This window comes from Eschrichtius robustus, chromosome 17 (genome assembly GCF_028021215.1).
Source record: "Eschrichtius robustus isolate mEscRob2 chromosome 17, mEscRob2.pri, whole genome shotgun sequence".
NCBI lineage: Eukaryota > Metazoa > Chordata > Mammalia > Artiodactyla > Eschrichtiidae > Eschrichtius > Eschrichtius robustus.
In genome coordinates this window covers 78,240,958-78,268,858 of record NC_090840.1, presented here as the reverse complement: position 1 = coordinate 78,268,858, position 27,901 = coordinate 78,240,958, and the positions used below count along the sequence as shown (strand labels likewise).

The 27,901-nt window shown below is 48.4% G+C and overlaps 2 protein-coding genes across 4 annotated transcripts in view; one reads left to right on the top strand and one right to left on the bottom strand.

Moving 5' to 3' along the window:
• TG (thyroglobulin) overlaps positions 1–27,901 on the bottom strand; it is a 243,619-nt gene that overhangs the window by 67,651 nt on the left and 148,067 nt on the right. The window lies entirely within an intron of this gene.
• SLA (Src like adaptor) lies at positions 1,607–22,562 on the top strand. Of its 2 annotated transcripts, XM_068525810.1 has the most exons (7): positions 1,607–1,677; positions 10,888–10,987; positions 11,816–11,902; positions 14,868–14,971; positions 17,222–17,353; positions 21,229–21,361; positions 22,253–22,562. In XM_068525810.1, exons 1-7 carry the CDS (start codon positions 1,617–1,619, stop codon positions 22,464–22,466), a joined length of 831 nt encoding a protein of 276 aa, XP_068381911.1. In that variant the 5' UTR covers positions 1,607–1,616; the 3' UTR covers positions 22,467–22,562. The 2 variants fall into 2 exon arrangements, with proteins under 2 accessions (XP_068381911.1, XP_068381912.1); XM_068525811.1 differs by lacking the exon at positions 17,222–17,353.

The window sequence follows — 27,901 nt, the reverse complement described above, 5'->3', positions numbered from 1 at the left end:
TTTGAGCATGTGGCCCATTCCAGCCACATGTTCTGCAGTGCATTATGAGTTTACAGTTTTTGCAAGTCTTGCCATTATCTTGGGAACAGCACAATGATACTACAGTTTCTTAGCTTGAGTTGTAAGTGATCAACTGTCCATGTAAGTAGTTAAAATAGACTAACTTTCAAAGAACACTCATTCTGGTTTTCCTTGTTTCATAATATACCAGGTATCCCTGCCCCCCAGTTAGGAAGTGGTGCAGACCTCCCTCAGCCTCTGAAAGGCCTTGCTCTGAGAGTACCCATCTTTCCAGTATCTGAAACTGTAATGCATAAAGGAAGGATGTAAGGCCAGGCTGGGGGTTGGACTAGCTGACTTTGGGACCCTTTCAAATTCATAAGGCATTGATCTTAAACTGGAGACAAAGAACGGGGTGGAATGCAAGTTTCCCAGTGGGCTGGACACCGGCTGGGGGATTCTGCCCCACCAACTGTCTTTGTCCCCAGGAGACAGGAATAGTTCTGTCTAAGGATGTGGCCTTCTTCTCTGTGCCTCAAGCAGCCTGGGAGGACACGCCTATGCTGGAATCATTTAAGTCCCTTTCTAAAATACTTGTACGAAGACCCAGAATTCAAGCTTTTCTCACTATGGACTATCAGAAAACACACAGTAAATGGCAATAACCTACAAGGATTTTATGTCGGGTCATGTTCTAAGTGTTTCACAGGCTTTATCTATTAACGTCGCAGCCACAACCCAATGTTGTTTTATTATTATTCCCTGAAACAGTCAGGAAAGGGTCGAGAACTTGCCCGAGGTCACCTAGCTAGCATGTGCAGAGCCAGAATTTGAACATTATGGAACAAACCGGAGACTTAGCATCAGCCATTCAAATCCCAGCTCTCCGGTTACATGCTGTGTGACCTTGGGCAAAATCCTTACCTTCTCTGAGACTCAGTTTTCCTGTCTGCAAAATGGGGTAAGGGATGCAGAGATTCTATGATAATCAAAAGTAACAGCATGTGTCAAAGTGTTGTAGCAGCACGGGAAGCAGGCGGCCAACAAACTGTATTGTCAGGGTTTTTCACTTGTCACCGTTGCTTAGAGCATGTTGAGAAACTCCAACAGAAGAGAGAAAGTGGAAACAGAAAGTACCCTCTTCTCACCCCCTTTTGGTTGTGGAGCCACATAACTCCTGAGTTTTAAGAGCTCTGAATGCCAGGACCCTGGGAGTTGAGGGTCAGGGCTCAGGAGAGCCGGGGTGGGGGGATCTGAAAGGCACTCAGTCTCTCACACAAACACTGCCGGCTGCTTGCTGTCAGCCGTGCGGAGGAATAGAAGCTTTCTCCACCGACAGCACTTGCTAGCAACTTCCCTCTCTGTGGTTTTTCTCTGTCATTCCCTTGATAAAAGAAGTAGAGCTGCACAAATGTAACCAACTTTCACGAATCTCATCTTCACATAAAAACACCCGCCTTTCAAGAAGTGAGCTGCCTGAAAAAATGATGCAGGATGTACTCTAAACTGGGTCATTCTCCACCCAGAGGGCTCGTGGCTCACTCTCCGTGTGGATCCCCTGAGCCGTTGGCTTCGAGTGGCTTCGAGTGGCTTCGACAGCCCGGGGAGAGAGAGAAATGGGAAACAGCATGCGATCTACCCCGGCGCCTCCCGAGAGGCCTCCGCCTAGCCCAGAGGGTAAGTCTGGCTTCTTTGGCGAAGATGGGGCAATGCGGGTGCTGAGAGCTGTTAAAACAGGGCAGTGGGTACGTTGGGCTTCCTTATACTTGTCTCTCTCGCTTGGCTTGTGTTAACATGTTTGTAACTAAATGTTAAAAAAAGATCCACAATGGTGCCCTGGAAGGATGCCGAATCGCTGGCACTTGGCGATGGACCTTCGAAGCAGCTGGTTCGATCCTTTTATTTTTTATTTTTTAAAATAAATTTATTTGTTTATTTTTGGCTGCATTGGGTCCTCGTTGCTGTGCGCGGGCTTCTCATTGTTGTGGCCTCTCCTGTTGCGGAGCACGGGCCCCAGGCGCACGGGCCTCAGCAGCTGTGGCTCACAGGCTCCAGAGCACAGGCTCGGCAGCCGTGGTGCACGGGCCCAGCTGCTCCGCGGCATGTGGGATCCTCCCGGACAAGGGATCGAACCCGCGTCCCCCGTGTTGGCAGGCAGATTCTTAACCACTGTGCTACCAGGGAAGCCCCGATCCTTTTATTTTATAGGTGGTGAAACTGAGGCCCACAAAGCAAATGTAATTTGTATATTAGCTATTGGTAGAGTCAGATTTCCAACCCAGGCGGGTCTGGTTCTGAAACCTAGGCTCTTTCGTACCATAGCCTGCCAGCTGTGATATAATATTATGATGGGTATATAATACTATCATGAGTATATGATACTATCATGGGTATATAATATTATCATGGGTATATAATGTTATCAGAGCTCTGCTGGAGTGTTTTCAGTGTAACTTTACGAAGCTAGCCACTAGCCCTAGGAAATCTTCCTGAAAATAAAGGAATCCTTGTGTCCATTGGTAGGATCACAGGGGACAGGCGTTCTAGGGGGAGGGCACAATGTGATGGGTTAATTGAGGATGACAAGAATCAGCTTTTCCCAGAGATGCCAGGCTGAGCCAGACCCCCGAAGCTACAGAGTCTCGTTCAGGGATGGCCCGAGAGCTGGGAGGGGACATCCGCAATGATGATTTAGGCATGTAACATAATGCAAGCATTTATGATATTAGAGATTATAAATTTGAAACTCAAACAATACAAATTAAAAAACAGGAATTTAATTATTAAAATTTCCTTGTAGCTCATATAAGGCTGAGAGCAAAGCCATCGAGCTCCAGGTTCAGGGGTGCTGGTGGCCACCAACACCCTCACCTTTATTTCCTAGCAGGACAGTGTGGGTGCACCTGTGGGTCCTTTAGGAGTTAGGAAGGGGATGGTCAGGAGGGTGGGTGACCCAACAGTGTCCCCAGGGTGAGTCATGGGGGATTTGGGACACTTGGGCTTCCCGCCTTACATCACAGCACTTGGGGCCTGGTCCCTCCCTCTTAATGGGGGTGACCCCACCTGGTTCCACCATATCCCCTGCAGCACTGAACTGGGTCACGTTCACACGCACAGACGCCCAGCATGGTGTGTGCCGAGCACAGCTCCACATGAGCGGAGCAGGGACGGAGCCAGGTGCCGTGACGCTACCTGCCACTCACTCCGTGACTTCTGGGGCCCCTTCAAAAAGGAGCCGCCTTCTTACTTTTTCCAAAGTGGTGACCCCCAACTTATGCACAGTCTCATGACTCCTCAGATGTCCCCAAGTGACCATGCAGAGACCTTCCTGTTCTGTCCCCGGCTCAAGTAAAATGCGGGGCAATTCTAGCAACCCTCCTTTCCAGCTCCTCAATACCCCTCCCCAAACAGAAGTGGGGGAAGACAAGAGGAATGTTCCCGGAGATGGTACCACGTGATTAGGTGGAGCTGCGCCGTGGGCCCCCGGGCGAGCGGGGAAAACTTTTCCCTCCGATGCAAAGCTCAGGGCTGTGTGCAGTTCTCCTGCCGCCATGGGAGAGGGCCTGGGCCCCTTCTCCCACGTCCTCCAAACCAGCTCAAGTCTCAGTCTCCTCCTCTGGTCACGGCCACTTCTAGAGAACCGACACTGCCAGGCCCAGGGCGCCGGCTCCATGGCAGGGGAGGCACCGCCCACGAGCCCATCTTGTGTGGTCGCCCCTCCCACGGGGCTGACAGGGGCGGCATGCTTGAGCAAACCCCATGAAAACATGGGCCTCCAAGGACTTGCCCATTTGCTTTTATTTTTTCAATGCAAATCGGCATGAAATAAGTTTCTCTTTTTCCACTGTGTGGCTGGGAGGTCACCTCTAGAGAGGAGGGAGAGGGGTCTCCCCGACCCTCCGCCCCCTGGTTCGGAGAATTCCCCAGGTCGTACCCAATTTGTGATCCAGGCAACCACATCAAGCGCTGGCGGGTGGTGGCTTTTCCATCCCCCGCCCCTGAAAAGTTTCCTTTGCGATCAGTCCTAACTTGATTTCCTCTTTTCTCTGACACCTAATCGAATAAGGGACAGGTGGTACAGTTGATGCTACATTAATTAGTCTCGATTCAAATGATGTAAAGAATGTGGGTTTTCATGGAACAAGCACCTCTCAGGTAACACTCCTGCTTACTCATTTGATTGGTCTCAATTGCCTAGGAGGTCATGCGGGGGTGGATTGCTTTGGGCCAACAAACAATTAGTGCTTCCTCTGACGTTAGCCTGAGTGGTGGGCCTGAGGCCCCAGGCCCTGCATAGGGATCGGCAGGAGGTCAACCTGTGGATTTCTCGACAAACAAGTGCCCTGAGCAGGACTGTGAATGCTTTGGAATATGGGTTTGCCCCTTGGTTTTCTCCTAAACTAAGCTTTCCAGAACATTCCTGATTAGTCTAGTTCCCAGAGACGAACAAACATCACAAAACCCAGAGAGGTAGCAGGGCTTGATGGAAATAGGGCAGGTCTCAAAGTCAAATGACCTTGTTGGGCTTCTTGTATTGTCCCCTGGGAGCTACCTGACCACAGGTAAGTCACACAGCCTCCCACAAGGGAGGCTCTCAAATGGAGATCAGAGCAATCCCTCCCCAGCAGTAATGGCAGCACAAAGCAGCCACCTGATACATGTGGGTAGAAGAACTTTTTTTATTTAACTCCATTTGAGGCTATCTGATTGCACTCGGCTGTGTCTAAATGGCCTTCCCCCCAAAAAAGTTTTAAAGTGATAGAATTGGGGATTCCGTGACTTGTTTCCAAATCATCCCAAATAGCTCATTTTCTCTGCAAATTCTACACATGGTTCAGACTCCTGTTTTGGGCCCGACATAGGCGGTACAAAGTTGAATGAGACCCAGGGAACTCCCGAGGAGTAGGGAAATAGCATATTTCCACCTTAAAAACAGCATCAGTCACATTGCTGTGATCTTTTCCCCTCCCCATTCCTTATCTTCTCATTGCCCTGGCCTAAAGTGAGATCTCACTGGCGGAGGTGGTAACACAAACCCAGACGCTGCTCAGACCCCTTTCTATGCAAGGATGGAAATAATGCTAAACTGTGCATTTACATAGCATCAAGGGTGCTGCCAGGGTGGGTGGAAAGAGGGGCGGGTGGGGCTCTGGGGGAGGAAGAGGGGGCAGGGAGCCTCAGAGACAGCAGAATACTTCTCAGCGAGTGGTGCTCAGACCACCTGCCTCGATCCCCTGGGTAATCATCAAAACTGCAGATTCCTGAGCCCCACCCTAGACCTGCTTGTGGGAATCCAAGGGTGGCGGGAGGGAGCAGCACGTCTGATTTCGTACAAGCCCCCTGGTGCATCTTAAGCCCCCTAAAACTTGCAGACCACAGAGCTACCCCTACACCAGCACACAAGGAGAGAGAGAGAAAGAGAGAGAGAGAGAGAAGCCAGCTGTCTCCCTAGTGTCTCTCTGTCCTCACTGGTAACATGAGGATAATTCGAGTTACTTGGTGCTTAGATGTGCCAGCCATGATGCCACGTGCTTTAGACACATCGACTCTGGATTCTCACACAGTGCAGGGGGTGATCCCTATTATCATTTCAACTTGGCAGTTGAGGAAACTGAGGGACGAGCAGGGTTACTTGCCCAAGGCCACACGGCTGGGATTTGAAGTCAGTGGCCTGAATCTAGTCCCCCCTCTTCACCCACGCATCACATTCCTGGAGGGGACGGACTTGCAAGAAGCACACGTGTTTTCTGGAGTGAGAGAGAGCGTGGTCACCAGATTTAATGACACAGACACTCAAGTGCCCTTGTGAGGGACACAGATGGGAACCCGCGTCAGATCTTTGACTAGATGCAGGTTTCCCCCCCGGTCTCACTTACCCCACTGCTGGTACATACGATGGCTTTAGGTGCAACATGATCATTCAACTTTTATATTGAATGTACAACGTTCGTACACTTAATGGATAACATGCAAATTATGATTAGTCCATCAAACCCCCGATTTCACATTGCTTAGAAGGGGACTAAAGGCTTTTTTAAACTGAATTAACATGAAGAGAAACACTACTAAGTAAGCGGTAGTGTAGGTGGTACTCAGTTGTGACCAGAAGAAGAGCAGGTCATCAAGAACAGAGTCTGCCTCCTTTGCTGATAGGTTACCTGGCTCCGAAACGAGGCCCTCAACTTACTGGTTGTGTGTTCTTGGCAAGATTCTCCACCTGGCTGTACCATCTGAGAGCCTCAGGGTCTGCTCAGTCCCACTCTGTCCCATCTGAGCGATGGAGAAGCCAAGAGATTTCTGGGCCACTGGGTCTCACGTTCCAGCCCTTAACACAGGACCCACAGGTACAAGTGGTTCGTGGTGACCAAGAGATCTCAGTAGACCTTCTATCAGGCCAGTCTGCCTAGCCCTGTCTTATTGTTTCGGTGTGTGTTTGGGGGGTGGGGGGTGTATTTCCAGTAAAAGATACTAAATGTAAGGTCTGCTTTGACCCCTCCCGAGGCCATGAGTTTGAGCATGACTCAAGGAAATGCAAAAGCAGAAGCTGAACTCACTGGGTTGGTTACTCCTCTCCTGCCAGCGGCACTGAGCTCCTTGTGCCAGCTCTGAAGCCTCCTTTACATCAGCCTTTGTCCCAGCCTGTCAGGGGTCAAGATCAACCGGGAAGAGCCTGATAACTACATCTCAAAAAGGCCTGAGTGGCTTAGGCACCTGACCATGAGCTTGGAAGCCCTCCTGCTCTCCCCCAGACATTTTCCTAACACTCCCCCAAGCCTTGGTTTCTTCACCCTTTAAATAAGAATATATGTTCTGCAGCATTGCATTGGAGCAAAGGAAGTAAAGAATGGCTGCTTTTGCAAGATGGTTATAAATGGGATCTACTAAAAGATTTTCAGCGTTTTAAAAGAAATGATTACACTACTCTAAGGAATAATAATGCAAAAAAGGGCCTGTCCTCTTTTGACCAAGTAATATTTGTGGCTACTAAGTTCTGCCTCAGTCTCCTTCCTTTTTTGGATTCATTTCCTATTTTACACTTTTGTGCAGTGTTCAGTCTGACTCATTTCTGAGTTGAGCTATCACCAATATTTGGTCTCTTGAATTTCATCTTCTGTTCTCAGCAAATGGAGTTTGTTTTTAGAAGATAAGAATATTTTCAAATTTATGGGACTAGAGGCTTTTCAAAATTTAGAACACTACTGGCTGAGACTGGCCTTGGATTATGGCATGATAACCCCACCCCATGTCATAAACATGACACCAGCTGCCACTGATTGAGGCAGGCTCTATACAGACAGTTCCTCATGAATCCTAACCCAATCAGATGAAGCCCATTTTGATATTTCCCAGTTTTATACATGAAGAAATCAAGCTCAGATTAGTTAAAAATAAATGTTTCTCCAACTCACAGAACAATTAAGTTGAGGAGGTGGAATTTAAGCCAGGCCTGATTTATTTCAAAGCCGGTTTTCTCTCCTGAAAATTCTCCCTGGATTTCTCTTTTGTCTGCCCTGCACACTATTCTTCACTTAATCTGTTTCCTTATCTTGAGTCTGCAATAATCCCACCTGCTTCCTCTGAGCTCCACTTCCCTGTATCACTCATATGTCTGACTTAATTCAAATGCTCTGCTCTCCACAAAGCCAGGGGCTCCAGAAGTCCATAATAATGTGTTTGAACTTTATGAGCGAACTTAAATTTCCTATCTTCCGTTTATTTCACCATAGGGACCAAAGCTCAGGGAAGACTTAGCTGGGATCCTGGCCCCCGACCTTGCTTAGAATGGCCGCCCTTCCCACAAAAGTACAAACTGAACTTTCTATCTTCCACTGACTTTGCCTTCTGTTTTTCCAACGCTGGGGAAAAAGGTGATAGGGGTGGACCTGAAATCCCTGGCAAAGCACCACGCAAAGGCCATAACCTTGAAGCAGAAGCTCCAATGCAAGATTTTCTCAGCAGTGTCTAAGTGTCATAACTATAAAAAAACATCATTATTACGAAAATTCCACAGGAAACTCAACTTTGTTATTGTGAAATTGAAACTCTCCAGACCCTTAAGCCTATTTTCCCCGATTGAAACAAATTTTTTATAACGGGATTTTGTTTTTGTTTCTGTTTTTAGCAATATGAAAAGACGGTTGCTCTGTTTCACAGCCTTACTCTTGAATCAGAGATCAAAGGCCCAGCCCCTCTTGTAGACACACAACGTGTTTCAAGTTTCCATTATCGGCACAGATAAATGCTGTGCCTCTCATTTCCACACTCGTTTTTCAGAAGGGCCTGGTTCTGTGATGCCCTCCCCACCCCATGCTATCTGCTGCAGATCAGGTTCCCTTCTCCTGGACCCTTCAAAACCTTAGCCCAGTAGCACTTGCCAAGGGCCTAGTAGCACGGGGACCTCTTCACGTTTTCATTTGGTAAACCTGCCTTGGGCATCCTGGGTGGGACAGGACTGGTGCTGGGCTAGGGGCCCCAGACAGCCCCTCCTGAGGTTCACAGCCATTCCCCGATAGCCACACAGATGCAAAAACACATACAACCCTGGCTAGAGGTTCACAGCCATTCCCCGATAGCCACACAGATGCAAAGACACATACAGCCCTGGCTAATTGCCTCTAGGGAAAAGCCCAGGGCCCAAGAGGGGGTACAAGAGGAGGGCTGGGCCTCTCCCAAGCATCAGGCTAGCCTCCCCTCTGGGGGTGACCTCTGAGTTGACAGAGGTGGGAGGGACGAGAGAGGGGACAGCAGAGTGTAGTCCAGGCAGAGGGAACAGACTGCTCACAGGCTCTGAGGATGGGGGAACCTGGCCGGCTGAGAAAAACACAATGGCCTATCTCACCGCTTCGGAGGCAGTGGAGGCCATGTTACTAAGTGGTCCTTTCATATTTGGGAGCAATTAGTCCAGGAAGGACAGATTTCCATCATGAAGGCATTTTCCAACCCCTCATTCCCCAGACTAACCCACACCCCAGAGGGGAAAATGTGTCCACACTCAGAGTGGCAAATCAGCCTCAGAACCGGGGCCGATTTACCGGGCAGCTGGACAAACCCTATGTACCAGGCCCCACTCACTGCCCAGCACCTTCCTAGGGCCCCTGCCTAACACCATATCTGCAATTTCGTGCTCTTTTTCTTAAAGAGGACCTCCAAATGTGCATAGGCTTCGTGTGCCACCAAGTCTGGATCCATCCCTTATTAAAACTCAGGACTCCGGGCTTCAAGCCCAACTGCAGTGCCACCTCTACTTATTGGACTGGGCCGGAGCTACACAAGGGAAGAACTCATTTTATAGCAAAGCAGAGCGTGGGGAGGCCTCCCCACAGGCTCAGGGAAGGTCAGAGGCCTCACTGGTCAGCCCTTCCCCGGCGACTCCACTCCTTCTCGTGAGCCCTCCCCGCTTTCACTGACTGTGGCCACCGTGAATCACTTTTGATTTCCATCTCACTGTCTGTGACTCAGTTTCCCCAAGTGAACAATCCGTCTGAGTGCACCCTTCCATGGAGATCACTCGTTTCTCATTTATTCTTATTCATCCTCGTACTTAAGTTCTCTTTCGACTTAGTCTGATAGGGGAGATGTGAGTTGGAGACTACAGGACATATGGGCTCTAAGGGGCAGGGGCTAGAGGTCCCAGCATGAGGGTGTCTGGATCCTAGAAAGTGGCCACCAAGCCTGAGGTGCCCAAGTGCTGGCTGGGATTTCTCCAGATTTTCTTGGGGTGAAGGGGGCGGGGAATGACCCCTCCCCCCATTATTGGTGTATTCTCTAGAATGTGAGTTCCGTGACAGCAGGGAGACTTGGCTTGCTTTGTTCGCCATGCTTGGCCCACAGTAGGTGCTCAATAAATAATTGGCGAATGAATGAATAAATGGTATGTTACCCAGAATTTTGAGTTCAGATGCCCAGCCAGCAGACAGACTGATCAACGCAACATCACAGCAAACAATGACTGAATTTGCCAATTTGTAGGATATGCTATTTCCCCAAAGACATACCCCAGTATTCCCCTGCAGCTAAGGGATCCGAATTACGGCAAATCACTAAGGCTGTGAAACAAGGCTTTGTTTAGTGTCAAAACGTGAACTCCCATGCTATCTCTTTATCTCTAGTCTACAGTAAGCTGTAGTCACCTGAACCAGAATGAACGAGAGAGCATGCTTTCCTTTTCAAAACTTCACCAGAATTACTTTCAACATACGTATGATGAGTACTTAATTTTTCTTTCACCTCCCCTCCCCAGCAAACGTCCCTATTAAGTAGATTCCCGACACGGTACCTTACATTCTACAAGGAAGAAGGGCTTTGTTGAGCTTCAGAGTTAATACCTCCTGACCCTGGTGGGTCCTCAGAACTCACAGAGCCTAAGCCCGACACCCCGACCCTGATACGTTGCAGACATGGGGCCCACAAACCCCAAGGAGGGTACCTGAGGTGATGGTAATACGATGGGACGTTTTCACAACATCTCATCACTCACGGACGATGCTACATACTTTCATCTCATAAAAAAAAAATCCTGGAAAGAGGTATTATTAGCCCCATTTTAAAGATGGGAAGATCAAGGCTAGGAGGCATTCCAGGACTTGCCCAAGATTATATGGATCAGTAGACACAGGGGCAGACCATGGAGTCAGATCTTGTGACCTCAGCTCAAGGACCTCTGGATCCCCATTTCTCAGATGGGAACGTCAGGGCCAGGGCAGGCTTGATCATGAGAGTAGGTCACCTGATCCTCTGGGTTCCTTCAAGCATCCTGCCTCACCATCCCTGAAGAGAGGAGGACCAGCTGAAAACTGCTGTTTCAAAACAATCCAGTGTCTTTAGCTGAAAAGTCCCCAGGAAGGTCTTCCCTCTGCCTCTACATCCCCTTTGCCTTTGTCTCCCCAGGACTGGACAGCGACTTCCTGGCTGTGCTGAGTGACTACCCGTCTCCTGACATCAGCCCCCCGATATTCCGCCGTGGGGAGAAACTGCGTGTGATTTCTGAGTGAGTGAGCTTTCCAAAACTTTGACAAAGCCCCCAAAAGAAGAACTCGATTTTGATGGGAACCATTAGATTTTAGCTATAGCTGTCCAATTCCACATGGGCCCTGGTCCTGTTGTGAGGTGAGAAATTTGGCCCATACAGCAGGCCTTAATGCCTAACCCTCCTTAGTGCTGCCAGTACTCTAAAGCCTTCAGTGGCTCCCCATTGCCTGATGGATAAAATTTAATTCCTTAACTTGGCTTTTGAGGCCCTTTAAGATCCAACGTCTGCTTCTTATGTTGGCCTCATCTCCCCGACACAGGCAGGGTTGATATTATATATTAGTGCAGACTCAGGAAGAGGACACAGAGGTCTGAAAAAAACTTCTGATGATAAACAGAAAGGTATTGTCTTCTAGCCTGTTGTCTCTCCATGATTTGAAATAGGCTGTAAAAGAAATAGGGGTTCTGAGTACCTTTTATTTAGATCCTCATTGATGTAGACATGTGAAACTATCTTGGTTAAATCTCAGGGTCTATTTCAGCACAGCAAACATTTATTTTTAAAAAGCCTCCAACTGTGGAAGATCAGCTGGAAACACCATCTGCTGACCCCTGAAAGGTGGCTATTGCCAACTTGTGGGAAGATTTCCTGTTAGCTCAGAATGGGGGGGATACACTTAAAAACTAAATTTTCGTAGGGAGAAATTCCAGTTAACATGGCCATTGACAGGCCTTAAAAAAGGAACATCCCAATGTATCCCAGGTTAAATCTGATTACTCTCTTCATTCGTTCATTCACTTTGCCACTCCCCTATTCACTCTTTTCTATTTGTTCTTGTCCTTCTAGTGAAGGGGGCTGGTGGAAAGCCATTTCCCTTAGCACTGGTCGAGAGAGCTACATTCCTGGAATATGTGTGGCCAGAGTTTACCATGGGTGAGTACATTTCCAAAATAGCATCAATAAAGCATGATCTTTATGCAAGTGACTCAGACATCTGCATAGAGAGATCCCAGCCTGGGACAGTGGAAAGGAAGGTATTGGTTCGAGAGGGTCACTTCTACTCTCAGCTCAGTCCCTAAGGAATGGTGCGACCTTCGGCTAACCTTCCCCTCTCTGAGACTCGATTTCCTCAATAGTAAGACAAATGATGGACCTTGCAGCTCTAATGCGGTGTTCCTGTAGCAATCAGGATTCAGACACTGTGATCACAGGACGCAGCAGCCAAAAGCCAGTCTAAGTTCAAACCCGCCTCTGTCACTTACGGGCTGTGTGACAGTGGGCACGTCGTTCAACATTGTAAGCATCAGTTTCCTTTCCTCACGCGTCAAATAGAGATCGTAGTATAGAATGAAAGGAATAATAACATATAGTAATGGGACCAAAGTCTAGGGTTGTTAGGAAAATGAGATAGGCTAATACATGCAGACTTCTTGAAACCATGCCTGGCATTACCATCAGCACTCAATACGTATTAGCTACATTCTTACCAAATCATATCCAGAACACAGAGAACAGGCTCTGACAAAAATGCTTACGTACCCAACCTGACAAACGGAGAAGTCAAGCAGGAAAGGAGACCCTTTAAATAATCGGGCACAGCAGATGAGAAAGCAAGGACGTTGCTTTCCCCTGCAGTTGTGACATGACGGGTGGCCCTGGTGGCCAGCACACCCAGGCCAGGACAGGTGTGTCTCAGCCCTGCTTCCTTGGTGGGGCCTCGGAAAACTTCCTTAACCTCCTTGAGCCACAGTCTCCTCATCTGTCGAGCTACCGAGGCCAGACCTTGGCATATAGGAAGGGAGAAGGGAGCTCCACTTTGCATTTGAGGGATCCAGAAATAACTTCCTTACAGTCAGAGAAGGACTCTGCACGCCACCTGCTCACCTGGGGAAGCAGAGCAAACTGCCTGAATATTTGAAGCATAGAATTCAGTGCAATTCATTGCAGTGTTACTGATTTTGATGATGAACACCCAAAATTGTCTCTGTGCTTAGGATGACGAAGCTGAGTGGAGGTGGGGCAGTAGCTACGATGAGAGTTACGTTCTGAAAGAGAAGTGAGTCATGGAACTCTTCTCATCAGCTGTGTGTCATTGATCCATCCATTCACTTAGCAATCATGCATGGATACCTTCATGTTGAAGATGTGGTGCTGAACGCTGGCAGGAGCAGGGAGTGAGGAACCCCGATGAATAAGATGTAATCCTGACACTATAGCACTTCCAATCTAGCAGATGCAATAAATGTTCTTAAAATATATAACAGGAAGAGAGGTGATGCAGCATAGTGGTTATGGAATTCGAAAAATGCATCTCAATTCTAGCTCTATCAGTTGCAACGTGGGTAACTTGGATAAATTACTTAATCACTCTGACCCTCAGTATCCTCATCGGTGAAAGAGAGATAACACTACCTGTCTTAGGGGGTTGATATGAGGATTCGATTTCAAGTGCTTAATATGGTATGTGGCCGATAATTAGTATTCAGGCGTGGCTGTTGTTACTGTCATTGTTTTACTGTCTTCATGTTTATAAGTGGAATTTCATGTAAGGACTTGAAAGGATGAATGTCATGTACGCTGAAATAATTAATATGCCATATACTATGGAGACCTAAGGGAATAGTTGAAATATTTGGCCGAATATGGCGTCATCATGATCTTAGTAACAAAATCTTTCTTGGAGACCAGTTCATAAATAAACGGTATGGGACGTTATGCCTGCGTGTCTTCTCACACACGGTGCTTCAGGAGCCCTCAGCCAGCCCCGTCAATGGCCTGCTTTCATGCCACAGGGAATGTTAAAGAGTGAGAAACAGCAGAGTGTTAATACTGGTCACAGCACGCACTCATCCAGACGTGTGATTGAAAGCCGGGGCACGTTCACTGAAACAGAGTCAGTTAAAAAAGGATGTACAATTTCTTCCGAGTACACACCAGCCAGCTGCTAACAGCATTTCCTTCCATGCTGAGATCTGGCCCAGCCTGGTCTGCAAAATGAGAAGGGCCCTTCCCCTTAGAACACAGATTCCTTTGTGTCCCGAGCTGCTTTCTAAAGCGTATTCAAAGTGCCCACTCTCCTCTGGAAGGTGAACATTACATTGGAAAGCTGGACTACAGTATTACAACTGCTTTTTTCAATTGTTAAGTGAAAAAAAAGCAAGAAATGTATGGAAATGCATCATGCAATGACAACTGAGTTTAAAATACGTTGAAAAGAGAAGACAAGGAGGAAATAGAATGAATGCAAGGTGGGGCATCAGGTGGCGAAATTAGGCACCATCATTTTTTTCTTTCTTCTTTCCACCTTTCCTCCCTCTCTCCCTCCCCCTTCCTTCCTTCCTTCCTTCCTTCCTTCCTTCCTTCCTTCCTTCCTCCCTCCCTCCCTTCCTTCTTTCCTTCCTTTCTCATGTTCATTCATTCATTCACTCACAGATATATACCAAGCTTGATAACCTGGACACAAAGGCAAAACCTCAAACGACAGACACAGTCCCTGCCCCCATGGATGGAGAAGCCGGGTAGTCAGATTATCAGGGACATAGACATTAAATAAACTACCAAATAGGTCCCTTATCACGTTTAGGATGCTTTTATATAATACGGAACGGGCACAGTGCAGCTGGCATTTGAGAAACAGGGTAAGAAAGATGCTTTGTGCATCTCTGTGTCCTCACTATCCAATGTAACACCTGCCTTGCAGTGTGTACTTGGGAATTTTATTTGAAAGGTTAAATGAATGCATGAATGAATGAACCGTTGATTGCCTTGCTCTTTTTATTTTTCAATCCCAACAGAGGGTTTTATATCAGCTGGACCTGGCTCACTTCTGCATGCCTCCTGCCTTTCTTGGGGGGCGGGGTATATTCAGGACACTCATGGCTGTCTTTCTTCTCCCCAGCTGGCTGTTTGAAGGGCTGGGCAGAGACAAAGCTGAGGAGCTACTGCAGCTGCCAGACACGAAGATCGGCTCCTTCATGATCAGGGAGAGTGAGACCAAGAGAGGTGAGCAGCCTCCAATGCATCCTTCCGAACGTGCGTCAGACAAGCAGGCTTTGCTCCGCGCTGACGCACCCACTGCCTGGTTCAGGTTCCCTCCTCCCACGAGGCACGCAAACCCATCCGGCGCGGTGAGCTCCCAGCGGTCCACACGCCATCAGTGCGGCCAGCACCCAAGCCGGGGGCAGTGACCTTGGGTGGGGGGCGTCGCTGGCGCAGGCTCTGACCCACAGCAGGCCTGGCACACCTGTTGTGTTCTTACTACACAGCAGACCTTCATTCTTAGTCCTGGCTGTGCCCTACAGTGAAATCAGGCAGCTTAGAGAATCGGGACCAGCAGATTCACCATGACCTTCATGGTTTTAATTTTCATACATCCTACGCACTAAGGAATTCAGTGAAAAAGAAATAGCCAGGCTCTGTCATGGTTCGAAGCAAGGGTCCCGAACTCTATTTTGGCCCGAGTGAATGACTAAGAAGTCACCTCTTTTCTCTAAGCCCAAGTTCCCTTCTTTATAACATGGGATTAATAATAGGAAAATACTTGGCAGGTGTCTGGAATGGCGTATACACTTAAACTCGCAGAAGCAAAACATTAATAGCCTGGGCTTACTCAGGCTAACTGAGAATTGATATTAGCTTCTTAAATATAGAAAATATTTTCAAGTTCTTAGCCTGCTTCTTGCACGTTCGCTATCAAAGAAGAGAAAATGTGGTATCTGAGACTATTTCCCGTGCACTTATTAAGCACCAGAGCTACCTGGTGTTGGATGGAGCCCTTCACCAAAATGAGCATCAGCTTTCCTTTGGGGAAGCAGGGACCATATATATGTGATTAAAATTTTAAAAAATCCAGGAACAACTTCTCTCTCAGAAACCTGAATATGCTGGGTAAGAGCAAGAGCGAAGCAAAGGCAAAACTTCTTGTGCAGGTCCCAGGGATCTCCCGAGGCAGGAGACTCAGACTCAGGCACGGCCGGGGGGCGGCGGGGGACGGACCCAATGTGAGTTGCCAGAGCTGATCTAAAAATAATCAGGCCGAGCTGCAGCCGAGCTGGGGCCCAGGTGGGGGGCCCAGGCCCTGCTCCCTTGGGTATGCAAAGCTCTCGTAAGTTTCCACCTGCTACCCTTGACCTACTCACCATACTTCAAGTCCCTGCTGACATTACCGGAAGACACATGCTGAACTGACTCAGAGGGCGGGCCTGGGACAGAGCGAGGGATGCCCAGCAGAATGCTAGGAGGCCTGCTCTAGGAGGACAAAGGTCCCACCCCGGGGCTGCCACTTCCAAGCTGTGTGCCTCAGGCTATTGCACGCAGTGCTCGAGCCTCAGTTTCTCCATCTATATAGTATTTGAGAACAATACCTCCCAGAGTCTTTCTGAGAATCATCAGAGACGTTGCTATGAAATAGCTCAACCCCCAGCCCAGCACATGCAGCAAAAACTCAGCAAGTACAAGTGCCCCTCCATCTCACTGCTTCGCCAGCCTTTTCACTCCTCGAACCCCCGAAGACAGAGCAGGAAGGACTCTTCAACATGACCTAAGCTCCATTCTCTCACTTTCCATTTGGGGAAATCGAGGCTAAGAGAGGTAGTGGCAGGTGCTCACCCAAAGTTCTACTCTGATTAACCCATCTTGGGTCATTACTCTCATGGTGCTGAAGGAGACAAAACACATTTCATGTTGCTTAGGAATACTCAGAAAAATGTCTTAACTGCCACAGTTCCTAAATTTCTGAGAAGCATAAGTCAGAGGCAGAAGGGACCAGGAAAAGGGGGCATAACTGTAAGGGCCCCTCAACTGTGTGATGGAGGAAAATGAAAGCACAAATATCTTGGAGCGTGAACTTGGGAAAGACTCGAGAATGACCGCAGATCCGGGATGTACAGGGTGCAACCCAACTCTAGTCATTTCATTTGGTCTAAGGACCCACAAAAGGAAGTGGAAGCCCCTAGAATGGTAACTCGCAAAGCAAAGACTTAGCCGTGGCATTTGAACACCTGCATTGCAATAAGGTTAATGCAACTGCGCTGCTCAAATACCACGCTCCCGGGGCCTCTAAAGAGTGAGCTACAATCAAGCAGACAGGGTTTGAGCAGCCGTTGCTCAAAACACAAAAGCGTGTGTCTGGGTACCACCATCATAACACAAGGCCGAGAAGGTCTCTCTGCCTCAGCGGTGGTGGGCTCCTTAGCTGGCGGCCCTTGGGTGGGGACACATGGAATGCCACTGACTCGTCCTCCACTTCCGCAGGTTTTTATTCGCTCTCGGTTAGGCACCGGCAGGTGAAGCATTACCGCATCTTCCGTCTGCCAAACAACTGGTATTACATTTCCCCGAGGCTCACCTTCCAGTGCCTGGAGGACCTGGTGAACCACTATTCTGGTAAGAAACACTCCACTGGGACCGATACATGATGCCCCTCTTTGCTAACTGCCCCTACCCCGGGCACTCACTCTAGGCTGCACACGGGTCACCAAGACATGCCAGGTGGTTTACTTTGCTCTCTTGCCCATCCTGGCTTCTTCATATGCTCTTTTCTTTTTAATTCAGACTGTAAGTTTCAGGCTAAAACAGACTGAATGTGAAGGCTGCCTAAGTAAGTAAGATGCAGCCAACCTCAACTTCACCCCCTCTCTACCTGTAAGTGAAACGAATTAGGATGTCCCTACATTCACAACCACAGACAGTCTGCACTTCCTTAAGTGGATTGTACGCTTGGGCCTCTGGGGCTTTGTTCTGAAATGCCGCTCATTTCCCCTTTTCTGCGTGTCAAAATCCTCGTCAACCTTCAAGGCCAAAAGGAAGCCACCTCCTTGATGAAGCCCTAAGAGTCAGAAAACTAATGGTCTGTTTTCTCTGCCCTCCTAGCATGTCAGGTGTTTTTCTCCCTAGAACTCTGGGCATCCTGCCCAGTGACCTAGTTAACTGTGTACTAGTCTGTGTTTCCCAACAAGCTCTTAGACACCAGGGATTATACTTTGTTCATCCATATGTCCTCCCTGGGCCCAGGAGAGAGGTCCAAATGTTCCATGCTGACCAGGATGGGGGCGTATCCTCCAGGATGGCAGAAGCAGAGTGGGGTTTGATGGAGGCGATGATATAGTGTGCAGAGTTGGAAGAGGACCTTCACGTTAGATTGGGAAAGGCCTGAATGCCAGGTCAGGAGTTAGAGTTTTACCCTATGGAAAAGGGAGAAATAGTAAAAAGGTGGCTGCATTTCTAAGAGCTGGCTCTGGAACCTTCTTGTGTTCATATCCCAGATCTGGGCAACCTTGGGCTGGCGGTGCACCTTTGTGCCCACATTTCTCCAGCTAACGCAGGTGCTAACTGTTCCTACCGCGCGGATGCTGTGAGGTTCACCGAGTTAGAGCGCGGAAAGTGCTGACGAGAGCACCGGGCACGCAAACGTGGGCTCCTGCTACGTGAGCCACTATTCCCCGGCCAGGAGGCCTCCCTCCTCCCTGCTTCTGCCCTGTGAAAGGGAGGAAGACAGAAGCTGCTTTCACTTTGTAAGCAACTTCCCCCTTCTGGGTTCAGGATGTCTGACCCCACACCCTGGGTTCTTTAGGATGTGGGATCTTGAAGGGCATTTCAAGGTGAAAGGAGGAGTCCACGGGGCTGGGTTGTCACACCTGGCCTGGGAGAAGTGCAGGTCTGGAAGGAGGAATGGCCGCTAGGGAGACCCAGGCCCAGGCTCCTGTACGGGCTCCGTGAGACCGTGGGCGAAAACCTTCACCTCTCAGAGCCCCGGATCCCCATTCATGGAAGGTGGATGAGAGCAGCACCCCCTGCAGGTGGTTGTCATGATTATTGAACACGAAGGTGAACGTAACACGTTCATCACAGCCTGGCACATGGCGGACGCAAAATAAATGATAACAAATATTTCTCCCATGATACCCAAACACCTAGCAGCTTAGCTAAAAATGAAAGAGGAAGGGAGTCCTGGAAACAGTCAGCTTTTACTGATCATGAGTCAAATCTGGTTGTGGTATTTGGCTTTTAATAAGAATCATCTGAGAGGTGTGGCGACCATAAGTTTTGCATAGATGAAAGCAAACATGAAAAGGATGCTGGCCCAGCAAAGGTTTTTATGGACCAGGAGGTCCACACGGCTCCCAGGCCGCAGACGCCCGAGGATCTCACGCCAGCACAGAAGCAGCGCCTTCCAAATATGCGCCCCTGGCCATCGCATCAGCACAGGGATCGCAGGCAGCAGTCACCTCTGCGAATGACTGAAAAGGGTCTGGAGGCCTGAAAGGCTTCCGGTGCCTTCAGGACCTCAAGGTGGGAATAATGTGGCCAATTTACGTCCCACCAGGTTCTTCCTAAAGGCGCAGAATCAGAGAAGATGTGCGCTAAGCGACGTGAACAGACAATTTTGTTTTATGAGTTACTTATATTTATTATCCAGTGCTCTTGGGCAAATTATTTAAAATCTCAGGGCCTCAGTTTCTGCATCTATAAAATGGGGATTAAAATGCCTCATAGGATTATTGTTAGGACCAAAAAAAAATAATGCCTGTGAACTGGCTGTGATCTTGACCCCAGGGGCCTTGGTTTCTTCATTCCCCAAACGGGTGTAACGGTACTGACGGCCCAGAGTAGCTCGGGGTTCCCTGAGCTGACACATGCCACGCTCGCTCAGCACCAGGCTCAGCCTACGTGCTCAGAAATGTTAGTCCTCTTCTTCTTTGCCAAAATGTATTTCTCACCCTAAGTGTTAACCTTGCTAAGGAAGGACGTTCCCCCGCCTGTGCTATCTACTGCTGCTGGTTTCTTTTGTCTTTGTGTCTGACTCAGTCTCCTTTGCCTCCTAATCTGGGAGGGCGTTTCAATTTCCAACCTGTAACAGGTAATTATTTCAGATTCACATCCAGTTAAGCTCCCTGTAACCTCAGGGTCCAATCTCACATTTCTCAGTGTGAGCCAGTGTGGGTGGACATTTGAGTTCACGGTGAAAATCACGTGGAGACAAAGCATTATTGACTGCCACCCTCTGACAGCCTGGGCTTGCTTCTTCAGCTACTATTACCTTTTGTTCTTTGGCAAGGACACCCCAAGAGCTGCATCAATGAGCTGGGAGGTGGAGCCCGCCGTAGGGGTGATGAGCTTCCTAAACCCTGGTGACTTATGTGCTCGGGGCTGGGGTGGCATTGTCCTGAGAGGCCAGTGGCAGCTCACATCCTCGGCTACCTCCCCCAGGACATGAGACCCACTGGGCTCTTCAACCTCAATAGGGCCACACAGAATCTCCTCCATCTGGAAGAACATCTGAGCCCAGCAGGCTTGAGTCTTTCTCATGATGTCGTGGGCTATGGGAAGGCTTCGAAGAGATGGAGGCTCTCTATCTTAAAGCTCCTGGAAAGATGGGGGACCATGGAAACTCAGCTACGTCCTACTAGCAGAGGGGTAAAAGGAAAGGATTTATTTAATTTTCATCCTCTTTGTATCTAGGGTAGAGAAGAGAGATGTTTCTTCCTTTTTTTCTTCGTCCATTTTCTCCATTTGCCTTTTATCTTTTTTCCTCCTCCTATTTCTGTGTCTTTTATCCTTTTTGTACTGTCTTTGCTTCTTCCCCTCCCTCCCTCTACCTCATTCCCTCCTTCTCTCTCCATCTTCCTCCCTTCCTTCCTTCCTTTCCTTCCTTCCTTCCTTTCCTTCCTTCCTTCCTTTCCTTCCTTCCTTCCTCCCTCCCTCCTCTCTCTCCCTTCCTTTCTGTCTTCTTCCCTTGTTTCATCTCCCTTTCTTCCTAAAGATGCACTAGCCCCACCCATGCCGTGCTGAACCCTTTCTGCGCGCCGTGGGAGAAGCCACGTCGCGCGCATCTCCCCCACCGCCGTGCACACAGGAGGCCCACCTGAAGCTGATGGCCCTGCGCCTGGGTGTGAAACCACTGAGTCTGGGCCCTCGTGCGAGTGCTCTGCCAGCTGTTCTCTCTTGGTAGCTCAGTCCCCTCATCCAACAGTTGAGGAAACAGGTTCAGAGAGGGTCAAGGTGATTCACTATCTGGGCAGAGCTGAAACTCGAACCCAAGTTTGGTGGATTCTGGATCCTAAACTCTTCTCTTTACTTGTGTCAAGCTAAGCACAGTGTGTACCCAGGACACGTTAATATTTCTTCAACAGCTGGGCACGTGACTCCCAGCCCCTCTCAGATCTCAGCCTCCATCCCCCTTGTGAATATCCAGGGCCCCGCACTCCACACTGGCCGGGGCACCCCACAGTCGCTGACTGGTTCTCCGCTTCCCTCCTCAGAGGTGGCCGACGGCCTCTGCTGTGTGCTGACCACGCCCTGCCTCACTCAGACCACGGCTGCCCCGGCAGCGAGGGCCCCCGACGCACCTGTCACCTTGCGCCAGAAGACCTTCGACTGGAAGAGGGTGTCCAGGTGTGTGTCTGCGTGTGTGTGTGTGTGTCCTCCATGAACGAACGTGTAAGCCCCAAACTAGCACGTGAGCCTGGCACGTGAACACCATGGCCAGTTACCGCTGGCCCTGCTAAACCCTCGCTCTGAGCAGATGCAGGCCCCAGGAATCCCACTGTCCCCTGGGAGGCAGACCCAGCCTCAGGCCTCACGCCCCGGGTGGCATGGTCCTAGCAACTCCCTGCCATGGCCTCAGCCCCCGCAGTTGTGCAAACATTTATTGAACCCTCCTTTGGTGTTAGCTGAATATTTTCTAGCTGAATGATACCATCTTGCTTTTCTCTAATTGTTAGTACCCTAGAGAATAACACACAAATCAATCTTGTACAAATTTAATATTACTGTAAACTTAATCATGAGGGTAAACATACAAGCAAAATCCTAAGGCGACTTCATTTTTTTAAGGGAAAAAAAAATATCTTCCCTTATTTGTTCTACTTGATTGTCAGCTATTGCATTTTTAGGGGTATCTGTAGTTGGGATTATCTGTAGTTGGGGTTATCTTATTAATTAAACACTGATCCAGACATCCCATTGGCAAATTCAAAGAAAATCAGTCATCAGAATTGCCTGGGAAATGAATAAAACAGATCTTCCTTGTAAATATCATGAAGAACTATTCATTAAAATGTATAGTTGGAAGTTTTAGCCATCCAAGGAAATGGCAGTTCAGAGAGGTTGAGTGATTTCTCCAAGATTACACAGCCGCAAATGCAAGAAGCAGAATTAGAATGTTAGATATATATTAACCAGGCTCTTCATTTGTTTTTCTTCCTTTTCTCATTCTTTTGTCCTCCATCTCACTATGCCCCTCTCTTTTGCCCCTTTCTCTGTCCACGTGCTGCCCACTCGCAGACGGCAAGATGACCCAGAGGGGGCTGAGAACCCACTCAGTGTGGACGAGTCCCTTTTCAGCTACGGCCTTCGGGAAAGCATCGCCTCCTACCTGTCCCTGACCGGGGATGACAGCACCTCCTTCGATCGAAAGAAGAAAAGCGTCTCTTTGATGTACAGTGGAAGCAAAAGAAAGAGCTCTTTCTTCTCGTCGACGCCATACTTTGAAGACTAGCCCGAGAACAGACCCCGTGGTGTTTGCCCAAAATAACAGAGGTTCAAACTGTCACCTGGGATCTTGCAGAGAGGCACGGTTTCCTGGTCCCTGGGGAACCCCACATCTTCCAGAAGCCAAGAGAAGCCACATGGAGAATTGAACTCTCATCTTCTCTATCTGCGTCATGACAAAGGGAACCCCTCCCCGGCATCTGATCAGACACATTGCAAAATGTGGACTCCTGGCATCTTCGGGCGAGGGTTCAGGAGAGCCCTGCGTGTGTGCATGTGCACGCCACATCTGTGGGAAAGACAAAGACGCTCTCTCACAGGAACGTGCCCAACCAAGGACCGCTCTCCAACACGCCACCCAGGTGGGCTCACTCTGAGGTCACTGAAGAAAACTTCTGAATGAGAAAAGCCTGAGAAGAAGATGAGCCAGAAACTGTGGGCTGGCAGAAAGTCTGGGTTTGCAAATTGATCTCCTGCATTGAACTTTTGTAACCGATCTGCAAAGAGACCTCTGGGATACATCTCCTCTCTTTTTAAGGGAGTTCAGTGACACTAAATGCTAACCTTCCTTACGAGCCCTGAATGGGGAGATCCTGGGCTACTCGTTCCAAAGGTACGTGTGCAGAAGTCAGATGGCCTCCCTACTTCTGCTGAGACCACGAGTGATGGGACAGGGGGTGGCTGCTGATGGGGGAAGCACGAGGGCAGGCCTGGCTCCGCGCAAGATTTCATGAGGTCTCCAACCACGGCTTCACAGCACAGAAAGAGCTGCTTTGGGATGCTGAGATTCTTGTCTATATTAATGCGTCAATTACTCATTCATGATAGTGACTGCCAGAAGCGGCATTGTGTTAAGTTCTGTGTAAGGTGTCAGGTCAAAAATATGTATATGTGTGTGTGTGTGTGTGTGTGTGTGTGTGTGTGTGTGTGTGTGTGTGTGTAGAGAGAGAGAGAGAAAGAGAGAGAGAGAGGCCCCAGCAGTGTAGACAGGGAGAAAAGTGTATAAACAAATATTGTGAAAGGGGGCTGTAAAGGAGAAATCAGCTCACAGCTTTGGGTGGGAGTGGGGTCAGGTAAGGGTGACCCAGGAGCTCATGTTTCAGCTGGATCTTTAAACAATGGAAGGGTTGGTTGGACTGGATAAGTGAGAATGGTTGGATTTTTTGAAAAAAGGAAACTGATAAGTTCTAAAGGAATAATGCATCCAATTTCTTATTCTAAAAAAAGTCCGGCAGCCACATGAATAAAAATGCTCAGCTCCAGAAAAGATGGGAATTGGAGTGGCTTAATTCTGTCAAACATAATTTTAAGAGATGAGAGAGAAAACATAGCGAAGTTCTAGAGCAGGAGAAGCCTTTATCTCCAGATCCTGTTAGGAAGGGGGCTGCAGATGTCGCCATGACCCATTTTCCCAGTGCAAAGGGATTCGGGGGAGGAGGGGCGCTGCCAACAGGAAAGGTTTGTCTGTCCAGTATATATACATTCTGTCCATCTGAGATCACTGCGCTGGTGGTGTGTGCACACGCGCTTACATGATTTTCTGTATCATCAGATTCCAGTGTGTTTATCCAAGAAGACACTTGTGGTTTCCTCAACATTCCCCAAAGGCTGTTTCTATAGAGCCAGCCAATGTATGGGAAAGGAATGTAACTCTGGGGACACCGACTTGCTCCATAAGGCAGGGTGACCTGGTGAACTCCTGTGTGTACAGCGTCTTCTGTATTGTTTTCTGTTGTGACTGACGTGGTTGGAACATTTGGGGAGTAGGCGGAGGGATTTCTAAGTGGGAAGCATTACACTTTGCTAAATCATGTATGTATTCCTGATTAAAATAAACCTAATGAATATTTAATTCTTGGAAAGTGGGGAGAGCTTTCTGGGTGAGGCCGGTGGGTGGTTCGTTCAGAAGCTCTGTGGGTTTCGAATTTTCAAAAAAACTTGCAGCTGGAGAGAGAGGAGACCAGGGAACACAAGACGAACCTGCACTGGTTAGTATCTTGGTTTCTCCTTGAGGTGCAGCCTTAAGAAACCAGGGTTTTATGACTTTTGAGGGTGTCTCATCCAACTTGAAGGTGGATGTCCAGGGATCGAGGGAGAGACCAATTTCTTAGCAATTGTTACTAAAACTTTGTCTCACCTAGACACCCCTGCAAATTACTTTTGATACCTCTGCTACTTGTTCTTCCAAGAATTTCTTTCTACAAAAATTATTTTTGGACACCTATTAAATACCAGACACTGTCTTGGGTGCTGGGGCCATCGCAGTGAAAACCAGAGGAGGTCCCTGCGGGGCGGAGTGGGGAGATGTGCCCTTCCTTCCCCATGTCAGCAGGGCTGGCTCTCCTCTCCTTCGTCCCCTCCCCACAGTCTGCAATTCCTGGCAGCCCGGGCTCAGCCCTGCAGATGACAGCAAGGCCCTGGGATGACAGAGAAACGCCTAGAAGGAAGCCGGCCCCTGAGAGATCACGAGATACCTGTACTCCACTCTTGGGGAAACATTATGGGAAAGAGGAAAAAAAAGAAACACATTTGTTATTTAAGCTACTTTTGTGATGGGTCTCCTTGCTAGAGCAGGTGAGTATTTGCTCCAAAGCACACAGAAATAAACCCGCCATGATTTGCAGATAATGAGATAACTTCATAGAAAAATCCAATGGAACCAACAGATAAAATATTAGAGGCGGTAAGAAAGCTCGCCAAATGCGGAACCAACTTTTCCCCCTACACCCGTATTTACCAACTGGAAAGTAAAATAGAAAACACAAAACCATTTACATACTGTCTCGCCTCAAAATAACTTTGCAAAACTTTTATGGAGAAAAGTTCAAAACTCTATGAGAAGACGTAAGGAGACAAAAATACTATATTCCTGGTTATGGGATTAAACTGATCCATGGATATAAGAACTAACATCCTAAAAACATAGATATTTTTCTGAAATGATTTGAAAAATTACATGAAACTACAATCCAATTCCCATCAGGAATATTTTTTAAAATCCGTGAATTATTCTACAATATATATGGAAGCATCAAAGCCTGTGAATAGCTAGGCCAGTTTTGATTAAGGGAAGCAATGGGGCAAGTGCTCCCACTGGGAGGTCTGTATGAAAACGCGAAAAATCGGTGCTCTGGGCCCAAACCAGCATCCCCCGCTCTCCACCACTGCTGGTTTAATGGACTCAGCATGGTCTCAGGTGCCCTCTTTGAACCAGGAGCTGAGCTAAGTGTTAAGGCCGTACTAAGAGCATAAATCACGTACCCAATCAAGCACCGAGTCACAGTAGAAATGGAATAAGATGTGTTAGAAAAAATAACAAGCATGGACCACAAGCCGGAATTCCTAAAAATTGCTAAGTAGAAGTCTCTTCACCACCGTGAGATGCTTTCTGTTTTAGAGCTGGAGAAAGGCTTAGAGGCCCCATTCTGCTGAGCCCTGAAGGGTGGAGTGGTTTTCCAGGTGGAAAACAGGACGTGCTGACCACAGAAGAGCCTGGAAAGATCTAGAGGAAGGCATAGCATTTTCTAGGAATGGTGGCAGAGCTGGTGAGCCTGGATTGTAGGGCTCATGTGGGAAAGGAGGCCGGAAAATTTAGCTTGAGGCCAGTTTGAGGCCTGGAGTTCACTCGGAGGAATGCAGAATTGCGGCAATGTCAAAGGAAAGCAATGGAAAGTTCTTCTGCGTCCTGAGAATCATAGCACAGAGGACATGACCTCCTCTGCCTTCTCTTAAAACTGGCCAAGGGGTCAGCGCCACAGAATTCAGGCTTGCAATATGGCTCCCCTCTTCCTTTTTCAACCTGGCCCCCAGGGCAGGTGAAACACTCAGGACCTGCTTTTGCTTGGAGTTGCCTTCGCTTGGCCTGCGACATGGGGGAGCTCGGGTTCCTTGAGTTCCCACGGTGTGCAGGGCACTTTACAAACCCTATATCGCGACTGTGTGAGCCCGTGGGAGACAGAATTAATCACACCTATTTTATCCATGAAGAAGGCAGTGGTAAAGTGTCTCACCCAAGGCCAGCATCTTAATGCAGGCTTGTCTGATCCTAGGCCTGCACTCTTCCTCTGACACATTGAGACCCCGAATGAGTCACAGGCTCTTGGAGAAGGAGCCTCACAGTGTAAAAGAACACAGGATTTGGCTTCAGGTTCCAACCCCTAATGCAGCTCTCTCTTTACTGTGTGTTCTTTAGCGGGTCACTAAACATCTCTGAGCCTTGGCTTTCTTTTGTCTAGATTAGAAATAAAATAAATGTCCCTGGCAAATTAATGTGAGGAATCTATGAGGTAATAATATATTGGAAGTGATTTATGGTCCCAAACATGCTAAACAAATAAATATAAGTTATTAATTATCACAGGAGTCTGTTTCATCCAAATTTCAACAGTTCTGGTCCCCAGATTTGTAGAAAGACTGAAGATTTTATCCAAGAATATAGCACCAACTCACATTTATTCCCCCAAACATCTGTTGGTAGAGAGCACATTGAAGAACTGCTAATATCTTGAAGTATTTTAATTCTCTCATTCCCAAATAATTTCACATGCATCCCCAAAACTGCAGGGAGCAGTTGTAAAAGCTGCCTCTAAATGACTAAAACAGATGGAGGGATTATTTTTAAATACACTACCATTTGTTAAAACAGATTAGTTTTTGAAATTCCCTAAACATCTAAACCCTCCAGAACTTTCAAAAGGAAAATTCTGCCTTCTGGGCCCACTGGAAGGAATTTTTGGTGTCCTCTGGGTCCCACTGAGCATCTGGCTTCTGAGCAGGCCCTGGGGGAATCAACGCAGCCCTTCAGGATCAACTCAAAGTCAGGAAGGTCTGCTTTCAATACCAGGAACTGAAAGATGTTTGTGCTCAGGCCTCCTGCCACTCAGATGCACCAAGCATGAAGGGACAGATTGAAGAAAACCTGAAGCAAAGGACGAGAAACACAAGAAAGGGGTGGGAAGGCGAGAAGTGGACTAGCCTGTGGGTCCCTTGACACCCCCCCTCCCAGGCTCATGAGCTCCTTTACCGCCAGGATGTTAATCACGGAGCATCGACCCTAAGACAGCAGTGCTGGGTGCCCCGGGCTCTGTGGAGAGCCAGGCATCCCCGGCTGTCCTGGAGTTGACAGTCTTGTAAGAGAGACACACACATGGCAGTAGGAGTAATTATGTACCGGTGGGGAAGCAGGAGAGATACCGTACGAGATTTACAGATGTCATCAGCCATAGGAAGAGGGTCTGGTTCGAGGCTGGAAAGTCTGGAAGGAGCCCCTGAAAGACGAGTAGGGCGGGCAAAGAGGAAGATGGGAGAAAAGGAATCCATGCACAGGGAACTACCAGTAAGAGGCAGGATAGTGCAGGGACCCTTCAAGGAGTACCAGCAGGCTCCCGTGGCTGAAGGGGAGAGATGAAGTGGCAGGAGGCCCAGCTCCCTGTCAGGGACAGA